Source organism: Capricornis sumatraensis, chromosome 5 (genome assembly GCF_032405125.1).
Source record: "Capricornis sumatraensis isolate serow.1 chromosome 5, serow.2, whole genome shotgun sequence".
Taxonomy (NCBI): Eukaryota; Metazoa; Chordata; class Mammalia; order Artiodactyla; family Bovidae; genus Capricornis; species Capricornis sumatraensis.
This window is the reverse complement of record NC_091073.1, coordinates 103,922,362-103,938,035: the sequence shown is the minus strand read 5'-3', so window position 1 is coordinate 103,938,035 and position 15,674 is coordinate 103,922,362. Positions and strand designations below refer to the sequence as shown.

General features: G+C 41.6%; 1 protein-coding gene across 1 annotated transcript in view; it reads right to left on the bottom strand.

The window, feature by feature from the left end:
* Positions 1-5,262: 5,262 nt before the first annotated feature.
* Positions 5,263-15,674, bottom strand: part of NUP205 (nucleoporin 205) — a 77,732-nt gene continuing 67,320 nt past the window's right edge. Inside the window, exons 36-43 of the mRNA XM_068972764.1 lie at positions 15,404-15,480; positions 13,093-13,221; positions 12,748-12,874; positions 9,345-9,511; positions 7,356-7,479; positions 6,779-6,907; positions 6,157-6,230; positions 5,263-5,612 (exon numbers count right to left, since the gene is read on the bottom strand). Coding sequence (XP_068828865.1) covers positions 5,460-5,612; positions 6,157-6,230; positions 6,779-6,907; positions 7,356-7,479; positions 9,345-9,511; positions 12,748-12,874; positions 13,093-13,221; positions 15,404-15,480 — 980 coding nt within the window. The 3' untranslated portion in view covers positions 5,263-5,459. The remainder of the gene's footprint in view (positions 5,613-6,156; positions 6,231-6,778; positions 6,908-7,355; positions 7,480-9,344; positions 9,512-12,747; positions 12,875-13,092; positions 13,222-15,403; positions 15,481-15,674) is intronic.

Genomic DNA, 15,674 nt, shown 5'->3' with positions numbered 1-15,674 from the left:
TTTTCAGGAATTAATTCATGTTCTTCACAACCCTGCTAAAGCAGGTACTATTACTGTCCACTTTATGTTGGGGAAACTAAGGCACAGAGCAGTTAAGTAACCTGCCCAAAAAATATACAGCACATAAATGTGCCAGACACAGCAAGTAAATGAGATGAAGAATGAAGGAGAGAACTAAGTCGAGATTATGTCAATATTTCAAGTTAATGAAAGCCAGGGCTAGGGGAGAAAGAAGTTAGGTGTGGAGTGCGAGGTGGGGAGGGAAAGAGGTAATGGGTCCCCCACGTGTTGGGTCTAAGAGGGTTGGACAAGAGATGTTCAGGAGGCAGCTGATGACGGGGAACTGAACTCAGAGCAAAGGACTCAAGGTAGTTTTGGAAGCGGTCAACGGAGTGAAGACAACAGCGTGACAAGGAACATGCCCCTAAGTGTGTTGAAAAAAAGAAAGTCAAGGTCTGAGACCTGAGAAACACCCAGAAACCAAAAGAAGGGAACAGCAGCCAGTACAAACCGGAGAGCTTAGATAAGGCAATTTCCCAACTGGTGCGCTGAGATACTGCTCCTCTGGGCCCTTGGAGCAGCCAGGACCCGGGGCTTGCCACCTGTACTCTATGCAGCTTCTTCCAGAAAAACAAGTCCCCGGGTGGTACACTGGGTAAGAATACTGAAAAGCGCTGAGACGCGGGATCCAAAAGCTGGGGCAGGACGGATTAAAGAGGAGTAAGAGGAACAGAGGCTGCTCCTGCGAGAGAGAAGAGAACCAACGCATCACCCCATGAAAGTACATAAGGCAGCGCACACAAACCACCAGCAGAGCCCATCACACCAGGCTTCCCTCGAAAGGCTTCCAAAGTTTCCTTAAACCAAACCGTGGCGACACCATGCTGCAAGGCAGGAGGCCACTGCAGTAAAATCAAGGTGGAAAGAGGCACCAGGACCACAGGAGTAAGTTTCAACATGTGAGGGATGGATAATGGGCAAATACTGTAATTCAAAGAGAAAGGAAGAATGAAGAGAACATATTAATATAAGCAACACGATCAGGTGCAGTGGTTCTCAAATGGTGTTCGAGGAAATGACAACTGCCGGAAACATCTTGGAGGGTTCCAAAATGGGTGGTGACAATACACCCTCAAAGATATTTACTTGTGACTATCCCATCACTTTCCAAACCTGTTCCAGCACCATCTTTCTGAATCCATGTCCTTCCAATTACCAGTGAGCTAGACTCAATGACACCATCTTACACTTTGGGGCCCATACTGTTTTTAACCTGAGAGCTTCCTACAACTATAAGGCAGTAATTATTTCTACTGACTCCTAGTCAGGGCACTGGAGAAACTTCCAGAGGTGTAGCCATGTCTTGGTTAGGCAGTTTACTGTCAGGGATACCCTCTTTTGGTCTATAAGATTGAAAAATCAACTGCCATCTCAAAAAGGACAGAGGGACACTTTTTCTTCTTCAATCCCTTTGATAAAGAATATAACAACTGGAACGAACACAACATTGTAATTATTCTCCAATAAAAATTGAAAAAATTAAAAAAAAATTATCCCAAACTTGGAAATAAAACAAAAGGACAGCATCTCGTTTCAGCATGCTGGGGGAAAAAAAAAGAATGTAACATTTGGGAAAGTATCTCATCCCAAGAGTACTCAGTTTCCATGAGCCACCTGGAAGGTTTTCAGAATACTCCACTCTTATCATTCAGAGTTTAAGAATCAAGTTTTGAAGGCACAAAAGCCTGCGAAGAAAGACTTTCAGGCTGAAAACTGGCAAGTCCTCCTGAAACCTTCAACAAGGCAATCTTTGCCAGAAAACCTGTTTCTGACTTAAGGAGAGCCATGAAAAATAATTTGCTTACTCACGGTAACACTCATTTTTCCCCAGAATGAGCATTCTGGAAAAATTACTTGTTCACCACGGCCTGACTCACGTATGTCAGCAACCAGCCATCCTCAGTCTGGAAGCTATAAAAGGTCTGAGGAGGGCTCCCTCGGTCTCTTAACTCCGGCGGCTCACGAATTTCGAGTTCATTCCTGGCCCTCCTGTGTTCTCAAAGATGGCAACCAGCAGGGCTGCAAGCCGCGGACGGGGTACGTGTTTAAGTTGGGGGTGGGAGGGCCGAAAAGTCATTGAGGAGCCTGAACACGAGGAACGCACACAAAGCACGCGTGGCCCATCACACAACAGCTTGAAAAAACACCTATGCTCTGACTCCTCAAAAGTTTTAGGGACTTGAACGGCGTCAGAAAAATGTTGGTGAAAGGATATGAGTGAGGCAGAGCAAAAACACCCACAGCCCACCCGGACAGGCGACGGGCAGGCGCCGGGGTTTGCGGGACCCACGCCCAGGACCCCCCAGGCCGGCACGAGGCGGGGGGCGTCCGGAGCCCCCGAGAGCTCTGGGCCAAGCTCCGGCTCGCTCCTCGGCAGCTCCACTCACCAAGAACTGGAGCATAGTGTCGGCAAATAGGGCGCGAACAGCGGCTGCAGCTCCGAGGGCCGTCGGGACCTGCCTCCCCCGGCGCGATGGGCGGCGCCCGCAGCCAACTTCCGGCTCACGCCCCGCTCCGCGCCTCCCGCCTTGCTTCACCCGGAAGCTATCCTGGCGCCCCCTAGTGGAGCGCCTGGGGATCACCTCCTGAACTGCCTGTCTGGCGAGAGCGCGCTGTGGCCTGGTAGGAGCAAGTCCCAAGGCCCAAGCCAGGCTGGAAGCTTTGAACATTCAGATTCTAGAGCCCAGTCCTCAAATATCGCTTCTATAGACCTGGGTCGGGGCCCAGTAGTCTGTATGATTACCAGCATCCCAAAGACCAGTCTGAATTCCCTGACCTAGAAGGACCACAGGTCTTTGTTCCCATCCACACAGGCAAAGCAAAAAATCACCTGTGGAGTTTTTGCGGCATACTCCACTGGGACTTCCCAAGTGGCGCTAGTGATAAAGAAACTGCCTGCCAATACAGGAGTCTCGAGTTTGATCCCTGGGTGGGGAAGAAATGACAAGCTGCCCCAGTATTCTTGCCTGAGAAATCCCATGGACAGAGGACCCTGGCAGGCTACAGTCCATGGGGTCTGTAAAGAGTCAAACCAATTTACTGACTAAACAACCAGTTTATCAAAACTAAAACCCTAATAACTAGGAAGAACGTACTCACCTCTTTTTGATTTTCTAATTCCAGCAAACGAACACAGTAAGAGCAACACAATTAAGATCCTGTATTTGTCTAGTATTGTTGAGGAATGGGCTTCCCTGATAGCTCAGTTGGTAAAGAATCTGCCTGCAATGCAGGATAACCCAGTTCAATTGCTGTAGGGAAGATCCCCTGGAGAAGGGATAGGCTGCTGCTGCTGCTGCTAAGTCACTTCAGTCATGTCCGACTGTGTGTGACCCCATAGATGGCAGCCCACCAGGCTCCCCCATCCCTGGGATTCTCTAGGCAAGAATACTGGAGTGGGTTGCCATTTCCTTCTCCAATGGATGAAAGTGAAAAGTCAAAGTGAAGTTGCTCAGTCGTGTCTGACTCTTAGCAACCCCATGGACTGCAGCCCACCAGCCTCCCTCCATGGGATTTTCCAGGCAAGAGTACTGGAGTGGGGTGCCATTGCCTTCTCCGAGGGATAGGCTACCCACTCCAGTATTCTTGGGCTTCCCTTGTGACTCAGCTGGTAAAGAATTGAAGAATAGATAATCTGTGCTCCAAAAAAGGATTGAGGAATAGGTGACCTAAGCTCCAAATGCTTAAAAAAAACAAAAACAAAAAAACAACCATCTAAAATCTTTTTCTATCTCCTTCGCTTTGCTGAAGAGCACAGGCAACATCCACCAGCCTCTCTCCCAGTGCCCCAGGGAACAATGCTGAGTCAGACATGTGCCCTAAGTGTTAGCCTCTCCCTGTTATATTTATTACACAAACTGCATTTCTCATCAGCCTTTAAAGCAATATACAGAGCAGCTGCAGTTCTTTCAGCTTCTCTTTTCCACACACTTCTCCACTGCCCCAACTTCTGATCCCCATTCTGCTATTAATTTTGGAAGAAGTGGTGGTAAAACAAAATAATGAAGCTCAGTAAATCCCAATCTGTCCTATGGAATGCTTCACATATCAGAGGTTTATAAAATGCTTTGATTCTGTGCCTCAGGCTCTTTCCTGATATTTCTGTGTTCATGCCTGTGTGCAACATGATAAAGCTTACCATATGCCTGATTAGTGGAGCAACAGTCAGGCTTACTGGAGAAGGAAATGGCAACCCACTCCAGTATTCTTGCCTAGAAAATCCTGTGGACAAAGCAACCTGGTGGGATGCTGTCCATACGGTTGCACAGTTGGACACAACTGAAGCGACTTAGCATGCATGCATGCACTGGAAAAGGAAATGGCAACCCACTTCAGCATTCTTGCCTGGAGAATCCCAGGGACAGAGGGGCCTGGTGGGCTGTCATCTATGGGGTAGCACAGAGTTGGACATGACTGAAGCAACTTAGCAGCAGCAGCAGTAAGGCTTACTATGTCTTGGACCAGTTACTTATTCATTCACATCCCTCTAAAAATGCTCTTTATTAACAGGATGCTTTGCAGTTAAAGATTGATGTTTGTCAGTGTTAGGCGGTATATTAATTTCAAAATATAAGAATGACAAAGTCTTTTTAAAATGTCTAAAATGTCATGGACATTTTATTAAGAAAAAAAAAATTACAGAATTAAGTATTAATTTTCTGCCACTACTTGAGGGTCAAGACTCTTTCCCCTCTCAGCAGTCTCTTCTATATACTGGGCTGAAATAACTGGTGACTGGAAAGTGGGTCATGGACTTTCAGATGATGTAGTCACATGCACATAAATACTACCAAGCAAGAAATAAGAATGCTAACAGCAGTCACCCTATTAACTATGTGTAAAATACAGGTAGATGATTAATTTGAAAAATTCCATAATTATTTTAGGGAATAAATGCAAGTGATTATTTCATCATTTACATGCAGGAAAGAAAAAAATACCTTTAGTAAAGGGATGCCTTGACTCTGAAACATTTCTGTAACACATTGTATTGAGTATACTTTTCTATTAAAAAAGCATTATCATAAAATGTGTAATATGGCTACAAAGGAAGGAACAATAGAGGTTTTTTAGACTATGCCTTTAATTTGGCATTCAGAATAATACACCTGGGAAAAAACCAGCACTGGGGAAGGACTGTTTGTTGAATTCCTGATAATGCTGACCATTTTCTAGATAAAATTTCAAGAGACTGACCACGTGTTTGTTTTTTTAAAAAGTTTTTTTTTTTTTTTAAACTAGTGAGCACAGCACCAGGCAAAGAAGTTTACAGAAAAGAAGTCCATATATAAAGAAAGAAATAGCAAAATATCTTCTGGTCATAATTTAGAAGGAAACTATAAAAAGGAGACAGCTTTCCCCAATTTGTCTCTTCCTCAGGAGAGTATAAGCACAGGCTCTCAGTTCCGTGATATCCTCAGCAGGCCTCGGATGCGTCTGACAAGAGCTTGTATGAAACTATATCGAGATCGCACTTTTGAATACAATCCTTCAATGTCCAGAAGTTTCTTCTGTAGTGATTCTCCAAAAGCGCTGACAGCGTCAGCTTGAAGCTAGAGGTAACACGGGTAACATTTCATGATTAAGAAATCTAAAATATTTCTTTTTCTTTGTTTTCCTATTTAAAATACCTTTGAATTTTTGTAATGTGATCCTTTCTCAGATGCCAGATTAACTCAACATTCACATTTTCCACCTTGAAGTTTATTGGTATGATAGTAACATTTTTCCTTCTTGTGTAAGTATATACAGTTTTAAATTTGCTTTAAATTGCAGTAACTGTTGATATATGCAGTTTCCAGATCATAACACCTATTAATTACTGAACTCTTACTACTTTCTAGGCACTGCCCTGGTGTCCCTCATTTAATTCTGACAAAACACTTCAAGGTTGAATTATCACTTCCATTCGGAGCTGAGGAAATGGAGGCTCAGAGGCTAAGTAAGTTGCTCTGAGTCACATAGCTATTAGGTTGCTATCCCAGAATTCAAATCAGCTCTTTGCATGCAACTGTGAAGACTATTATCTTACTCACATACCAGGCTTTCCCTTTGTACTTGCAAAAAAAGAACAAGAGTATGAGAACAGAATGTTACCTGGTCTATATCATGCTGGCTCACTGTAGTTAGCCCACTTCTAAAATCCAGATTGCTTTCCGAAGCGAAGGAATCTAGAGATAAAAGACACAGTCAAACTAGGTTTGCAGGTGTGTCTCCTCCACAGAACAGAAGAACCCAATGACAATGAACCACAGTGTCTGTGACCAGCATAGGTCAAAGCTGAGGACTCTCTTTTAGCTTTCAGTAAATGGAAGCCCCTAGGAAGCATTTCGATGTTCCAAGCCAGGGTTCTCAAGCTTTCCTTCTGCTTCCTGCCACTTAAGGGATCCAATACATGCTCATCAGTCACAAAAGACCCCTTTAGCCAAGGCTGACCCATTTCCACTCCTCTGGACCAGAGGACTCTGGACCTGCGTCAGCCATGCGAGAAGCTGAGGAGCAGCTGAAGACAGCCTCTAAGATGCTCTTGTGCTCTGCACAATCTCTCATGGACAGGAGGGAAATAAAAAAACTAGCTATGCTTAGTAACTAAGTAGTTACTTAGTTACCTAGTCCATAGTTTGTAACCAGAGCAGGCATCCGTTAAGTGTAACTAGTTTTGCAAGGTGCTAAAGTCTGTAGGCATCTGTGGTTCACTAATTTTCAGAATAAAGTTTACCTTGTAGCCTTCTGCTTTTAAATAAGGACCTGGAGGCAAATAAGGAATCCTGAGAATCGGTGGGTGTGCAGTGTAACAAGTAGTACTCCAGATGGCGCCAGAGAATAAACAGGCAGGTCTCTATGATGACTACAGGGGAGAGGCCAGATTCAAGGAAAACAATCTCATCACATGATTTTCAAACCAGTTTCTGAGACTGCACCATTCAGTGATGTACCCACAGCTTCAGTCTAACAAGCTGGTTGTAAGGTCTCTCCAGAAAGCAGCAAGCTGTGCTGAGAGGAAGGAGATCAGACCCTCGGGCGCAGTATAGTAGAGCCTTCAGTGTCCTTATCTCCTGTCTGGACACAAAGTATCTGCATGTATTATGAGGATTAATAGTTACTCTAAAGAATAAGAAAATTTTTTCCATTTAGAAATATGTCAGGCATTTAACTAGAAAAAAATGGTAATAATGTCCCTTTCCATTTGGTTCTGATACCCAAATAATGTGAGAATAAGAGTTCCTACATTTGAAGATTCCCTTAGAGGTCACCCTTCAAGCACCCTGCAGTCTCGATGACTGCATTAAGGATACAAGAACAAAGGGAAAGCAGTTTAGCTCGATTGTTGATCAGCTTCACCAAACGCCGTCTTGCTAGAACATATTTCTGGGCCGTGGAGATTTTATCAACACCAGCAGGCATCACTGACTGACACAACTTAAGAAAAAAAATCAAACAGTATTAAGAATGACACATATTGTAACAAAAATTTAACAAAAATCTACTACAAGCAGTCATTTGTGTTAAGTACTGTGAAAAGCATTCAAGTGAATTTAAACAGCCTTGCAGATAAGAGTTTAGCATCTAGTTAGGAAGCTAGTAATTTAAAACAAGAGCCAAAGAAGCAGTTGAATTCATAAATGAATGTTCATCTGTGGCTTTTTGAAAAAGTCCAGTCCCTCAAATAGATGTTTCCAATCTGTTGATGGGCCAACCAACCCTGAATTTCTTGTCAAATTAAAATAAAACAAAACGAAACAGTGCATTTTCAAGCAGCAAATGCCACACTGCCGTGGAGAATATCTGTAACAGCCATTGGGTATCTTCTGAAGAAACTACAAGTGAGACTTGTAGAGCGTAACAAACGTACCATCATAAACCAGAAGCTCCCCTGGTCCCCCCCCATCTGGCATACCTTCAGGCACAACAGGTCAATTTAACCTGCAGGCCCTGGGTGTGGCGGCAGGCGTGCTGCGGAGGGGCTGGGGAAGTGCCACGTGCTCTGTTGTGACAACGCAGCTCCTTCTTGCGAGTGCCAGCGTCACCCGTAAGCCACACACGAAGGGGAAGGGCTGCTGGGGATAAACCACTCAACTTCGGAGATCACCTGAGCCCACTCAGTAACACCTGCTCCCATCTGTACTTGCTGGCTGTGTGGCTTTGAGTCAACTATACCCTCTTTCCGGAGAAGGCAATGGCACCCCACTCCAGTTCTCTTGCATGGAAAATCCCATGGATGGAGGAGCCTGGTAGGCTGCAGTCCATGGGGTCGCTAGGAGTTGGGCACGCCTGAGCGACTTCACTTTCGCTTTTCACTTTCATGCATTGGAGAAGGAAATGGCAACCCACTCCGTTATTCTTGCCTGGAGAATCCCAGGGACAGAGGAGCCTAGTGGGCTGCCGTCTGTGGGGTCGCACAGAGTCGGACATGACTGAAGCGACTTAGCAGCAGCAGCAGCAGCATACCCTCTTTCAGTGCCTCAGTTTCCACATCTCGGAAAGAGGAGCAGCAACAGTATCTGCCTCATGTATTCAGGTGGCACGTGGAGCTCAGGGCTGGACACATCATGAACTCTGATGCTCCCTAGAGTTATCAGAAGGATGCAAAGAGGGAGTGGGCTCTGACTAGTCCGGAGGGTGACATGCTATAATTTAGAAAACCTGGTGTGAACCAGGAATGGCAAAATGGATCAACAACCAGGCTGCCACACAGGACGCCAGGAGGCTTCAGCATTGGCCACAGATGTTTTACAGTTCAGCTGTGCCACATGGAAAGGAAGGCGGGCTGCTTAGGGAGCAAGCCCAGTAACTCAGCCTCTTCAGTTACAGTAAGTGCCAGGGAATGGTTCTGGGTCGTTGAGAGAAGGTGGTCAAGTCTGACAGGCCATCCCATTTGTCTGAAAAATTCACTTAACAGATACTGAAGTTGTTGGAGGGACAGAGACATCTTACCTAAGGAAATCACTTCTAACTGAAAAAGCATCTGCAATAGAAACCTAAGTTTCTCAGCACAGATGTTTACAGTATAAATTACCAAATTTTATTCAAAGGCCAACTGCTTTTAAGCAGATGGTTTTCTTGAACAGGTGCAACTTTCGGTCACTCAGTCAAGTTTCTACCCTTATGAAGTGTGGAACTTAGGTGAGGGACTCTTCTTCAAGCCGCCAGAGAAGAGTCACTGGAGTTCCTTTTGTCTCACTGGATGCAGCATCTTTACCTATCAGTCTGACACTGGTCTCCTGCCTTATCAGGAAAAGCAATGGTTTCTCAGAAGTCTCCATTGCCCATTATAAGATTCATACCTCTTTTATCTCATCTGGGGGAAGCTGCTCGACGTTCTGTAGCTTGTTGACACTCCGTCGATGACTGTCGTAATAGCTGAAGAAATCATTAGCGCTCTGTCTCAGCAGGTAGACGATAATGCCCAAACCAGGCAGGTGCCAGTATGGAACCACTGGAGCTTGGGTATCTAATGGAGTTGATAAGAAAAAGAAAAACCAATGTTCTACCTACAGCCATTTTATATGAATTTCAAATGACCTGTTTTGTTTTTTTTTTTAAAAAGGAAAGCCCAGGAATTTAAAGGCATGTAAACTATTATTAAAAACAACCCAAGACTACTTTTAAACACCACTAACAGTTCAAAGATGTGGTTAGGAGCTACTGTAATGAGGTAGGTACATAAGGCTAGAGCCTTGAGACAATAAGTAAGTCTGGCTGATGGACACTGAGAAAACTTACCCTTTACTGGGTGAAGACCGCTTTGAGAACTCTATGGAAGCTATAAGCCTATACACCCATCTCTCTACCACCCCACCACCCCATTTGCACAGATACAGCTTTGTTTCCTGACCCCAGGTGAGTAAGTCCTGCTTCACCCTATGGCTTTACTTATATGGATTCATTTCCAGTCTGCATCTTTCTGGTTGCTGAGTTCCCAGCTCAAAATCATTCTTCCAAACAGACAAGCAGAATACTAACACATAGCTAAAAAACAGATGACAGAATTTTTAAAGTTTAATTCTTCCACCACAATAGTTCCATTTGGCTAGCAAAACAAAATGATCTGCCTTTTATGGGACCACTTTCTGATGAAGGTGGAAAGGAACAATGTGATGTTGGAAAAACTGTCTGTAGAAGGAAGAAAAACTAGAGAGCAGTAACGTTATAATTCTAGACGTGCTTTGCGTGGTACAAATAAAGCAATTTCCTCTTGCAACGAAGGGATTTCTTTGAGAAACACCTTAGTAATTTCAAGTTTAATTTGGAGACAAACTTTGTTTAATGGCCCCAACTGCCATGAATACTGAGGGAGAGATCTACACTTGCTTCCTTCACTGCCATCTCCCTGAACTTTGCTCCAAAGTTGGATCTCACAGACCTTCTTCACATGGAGGGAAAAAGAAGAGTCCTTTGTCAACGGATTTTGCCTAGACTCATCTGATTTGCCAGGTCTCCTCTCCCAGTCTTCAGTGAGGATGTGACCATCTCTATGACACAGGTCATCACAGAAAGCCTTCTCCTAGTGAAATTAGGAATGCTGGTCCCTGGATAACATTTGTGAGACCTCGACTTGGTAGGAAACTAGCCACAAATGCGATGGTCTAATGCTGAGCATGTTTCAAATTTCTTCATGAATTCTTATACAATAATTTGCTCCAGTCTAGAAAATATTCAGAGGCACCAGACTTAGACATCCGGTGAGGATGGCTCATGAGATATTTAATTACAGAAATAGATTCTGCGGGAAAGAGAACGAGGTCAAGGAAATAGAATTGCTACAGGAAAGGGTCCCTCGATCACAAGGAACAGTAAATATACCAGAGGATAACAATACTAGAGCAATAATAAAAATAACAATAGCTAACACTGATATTGTGCTGTCAGGCACTGTTCTAAAGCACTTTATACTCATTAACACATTTAATCCTTACAATAATTCACTAGAGGAGACCTAGTTATTACTTCTACTTTATAGACAAAGAAACTGAGTCACAAAGAGCTAAGTCATTTTTCTTAAGTCACTTGTAGAACTGGGATTCAAATCCAGGCAGTTCATCAGCAGGCTGTGCTCTTAACCCTAGGTTAACCACTAGGTTAAACTGTATCTCTGTTACTATTCTAGAACCTACTGAATACCTACCCATTTATATGTCTAGAATTGGCAGAGAAGAATATGCTTATTAGTCCTTAAAAAAGTCTGAAGAAAAATAAATCCAAATTTATGTGGTCAATTGATTTCTGACAAAAGCTATCAAAGTAATCAAATAAAAAGATAAATATTTTCAGCAAATGGTACTAGACCTGGACACAGGCTCATCATTAGTCATCAAGGAAATGCAAATTAAAACCATAATGAGAAACCACAACACACCCAGTACAACAGCTGAAACTTAAAAAGTTGGATGTGGATCAACTAGAACTCTTTACATGGCTGGTAGAAATACAAAATGATTTTCACTTTGTAAAACAGAATGGCAGTATCTTACTTAGTTAAACATATCACACAAGCCAGCAACTGCATTCCTAGGCATCTAATCAAGAGGTATGAAAACACGTCCACATTAAGATCTATGTCCAAATATTCATAGCAGCATTATTCACAACAGTGAAACATCTGGAAATAACCCAAATGTCTATCAACAAGTGGATAGATAAATTCATATGGAATACCAGCCAGAAATAAAAAGAACAAAATAGTAATGCACACGAGTGGATTTCAAAAACACTGAGCTAAATGAATGTCAAAACACAAAAAAGACTACATGTTGTAAGATTCTATTTATATGAAATTCTGGAAAAGGCAAAATAATAGACACCTTGACCAAAGGGTCAAAGGAAACAATCAAATGCAAAGGAACAAGAAGAAACGTCAAAGGATGAGGGAATTATTCTCTAGTTTAGCTGTGACAGTAGTTCCACACTGCATAAAATTACAAAAATTACTCAAATGGTCCACCTAAGATGGGTGAACTTTGTTGTATTTAAATAATACTTCAATAAAATTCTCTTAATCCCACTACCTAGGACATTTATAACAGAGTAAGACAAACCCTAAAATGATTCTCAGAAATCTCAAATAGAATATTTCTTGAAATTACCACCAGTCCATCACAAACAACCACCAAGATCCAAAAGGGCTTTTGGCCTTTAAGTGTCCCATGGAAAACGGCTTTAACCAATCCATAATCCTGCCTTAGATTCCTAATCTTCCCTACTGGGTCATAGGGAAATCACAGGCTACATGAGCCTACTAAGTATCTAAATTTTACTATGCGATGGTATGGCACATACCATACATTGGTATCACACAAAATCCAACTGAGATACTAAAAATTCAGTTTAACATGATTTAACATATAAACTATCTGCAATATTTCCATACTTCTCACCTAGCTAGCTTAGTCTCCAATCCCAGACTCTATGGTCTCACACACTATATAAAACTATACTCTCCCTGCATGGCTCTTCCAGCTTCATTCTCAGAAAATCTTAAAATTTCTCTATTCTTTCAAGCTCTCCAGTTGCATCCACAGGTCTGACAACAGTACCTCCTTATAACTTCTTCTTAAAGAAGTCGATTTAAAAATTCCCATTACTGGTTTAAAAAAAAAAAAAAAAGGTGCACCCTACTGGAGCCAACTAGAGGTTCTCATAATCCTAGCAACATAATTCCTCAAATACAGAAAGAAAGAAGCAGCTCACCTTGTCGGGGCCCATCTCTGTTAATGGTTTCTGAAAGGCTAGGGGTGAAGAGACACACAGCATGCTGGAAGGTAGGGGAACTCTGTAACATGAGGGACTGGCAGTATTCCATGACATTGGCACAAATCTGCAAAGCGAGAAGAGCAGTAACAAAAATATTAGCTCCCCAAATGCCTCATCTCATGGAGATCCAGATGTGAAGGAGAACAAAATTAAGAGCAATTTGTAAAATTGCAACAAAGTCACAAATCAGTTTTAAAATTATCCATGTGTATTGTTTTTCTCAAATATTTCCAGAAACGTAAAAACCTTAAAAAATAGTTACATGACTGCCACTCCTCTTACCTGCTGCATAGCCAGTTCAACCTCATCTTTCCTGCTCACTCTATCTCCCTCCACATTATCATCTTGAAATTTAAACTGACGCAGTTTGTCGGAACCACCAAAGCGACTTAGTAGTCCTAAGCACTGGCGCTGAGGAAGGAAAAGACAAAACATGAGCAAAAGTTCACATCTAGCTGGATGTGTTTAAAGTTAGTGACCTCTCTTTCTTGAGGGAGATAAAGAAAAACTCAGCTCAGAGGAGAGTTAAATCCTCTTTAATGTTTATGATTTCTGACTTCCAACTATGTCAACTATAAGTTAATAATACTAAAATTCATCTTTTTGCAAATGTATTTACTTGGCAGACAACTCATTAAAAGAATATTAATTTTTTAGCAGTTAACAGTCACTAAAGTCTAAGTGTTTGCCCTAAATTTTTTGTATCATACCAAATAATTCCTTAGTAGACACCCATTAAATAAACACCAATCAATAAACACTGAGAAGCAAAATGAGATGGTGAACAGAAGCAGACCCGTGATCATTTTGTCTACCAAGGCTCAAATTTAAAGGCTCTGACTCCTGTGGCTTCTTCTGGAGATGTCATCAAGGAGGTGGGAAAACAGAGGTGACCTTAGCAGATAAAATGCAAAGGTCATTTTGTTTGACATGTTGGTACTTTTCACCTGAGAATACAATTGTTCCTACAGTTCTCAGCAGGAAAGGACAAGCTTCACAAAATTGGCAATATGTCCAGAATCAGAGATCTGGGTTCCAACTGCAGGCACATGACTTTTTGCTATTTGTCCTGGGACTAGTTACTTAACTTCTTCAAGCCTCTATGCTCACATTTCTAGAGTGATAATAGCAATTTTCACCTTGAAAATTATTATTTGGATTACCTGAGCACTGAATTATATTTAAAGTGCTTAGTATAGTGTTTTGCACACAGGATGTGCCCAGTCGCTCAGTCGTGTCTGACTCTTATGACCCCATGGACTGTAGCCCACCAGGATCCCCTGTCCATGGGATTCTCCAGGCAAGAATATTGGAGTGGGATGCCATTCCTTCTCCACTGCACGTAGTAAGTGCACAATAAAAATGTGTTTGAAACACTGGTATTATATATACACACACACCTATATACACATATATACCTACATATTATATAATATCTACTTTAAACTCACATTAGAGTAAGTTTGGCTAAGGCAAAACAGACTAAGGAGACTGTAATATAAATTTATTTTGTCAAAACAGCTGTATCTATTTTTAAAACTTACAACTGGCTGTTTGCTACACTGACAGATAAAACAGACGCAGCAACACACTTCCAGAGGCCACCTTACGAAAGATGCATCAGAAATATTTTCATCCCCATCAATTAATATGTTAGAAGACTGAGGGAAAAAACCCAGAGTATTTTGGTCTGGTTACAGAGAACACAAGCCCTTCTGGAGTGCTATCTTGACAATGACTCAAAACGCAGTACTTGCATACCCTGGGTCCCAGAGATAACAGTAATATTACATAAAAAGGTATACACTAAAAAGCTGATGACAGCATTTTTCTTTTGGAAACTTGAAAAACAGTTCATGAAAAGAGGACTGGTTATGACAATCACTGTATAAAAACAATGGAATATAAATTCTACTATATAAATATAATTCCTCTGCGGCTCCCAAAAGTGAAGATGTCTAGATCAAAGCAGGCCAGGAGGCTCCCAGAAGGACTGTGATAAAATACTGAATTGATAAGCTCTCTACTATGTTTAAATATATTAAAAGGAGATTAAACAACTGGAGGAGAGTTTGACAATAAATCAGAAGTACAAAAACCAAGCAAATAAAAAAAGCAATAATTATTTACTCTAAGGAAAACATAATGTTTACAAAAGTAACATATGGTCCATCCATGGCTTATTTATAAATGACATTTACACAGTAATAATAGTGTAACACTAAATGTTAATCTAATCAAAATTATGATATGATTTGTTGAGTTGGGGGTGGGGGCATGTTCTGAGAGATACACATATCATATGGAAGAACAGGAGTAAAGAGATCTAAATTCTTATCCTCTTTGATGGAAGGTCAATAGATGATTCTTAAAATTGGAAAATCAAATAGTAGCAACATAAACAAAATTATTTAGAGATATGAAAGACTCAATTAAAACCATTGCTGGGTTTACCCAAATTAAGGAAGCTGTACAAGGAGGATCAGAGAGGATTGTTGTATTTTATTACAAGTTTTACTACTGCTCTTTAAAGAGGTAAGAATCAATTTTATTTTTTATTTAAAAAATAAAAAAGAAGTAAAGAATCAGCTACCTGGAATCTTCCAATATGTCCCTGTAGCTCCATTAGTGATCCTTCATTTACATCAACATCAAGTTCACTTAGTATACCTACAAAATTTAGAATGTTTTTAAATGTAGCTTTGTAACTGACAAAATATAGACATTAAAAAACTAGGAAGAGTAGTTTTACTCTTTCACATTCTTTAATGTATGAATAGACAGACTCTGCCATGAAGGAGGTTTGAGAAATACCTTACAACTTTACAGATTGTTAAGTGTACCACCACACGTTCAGTCATATG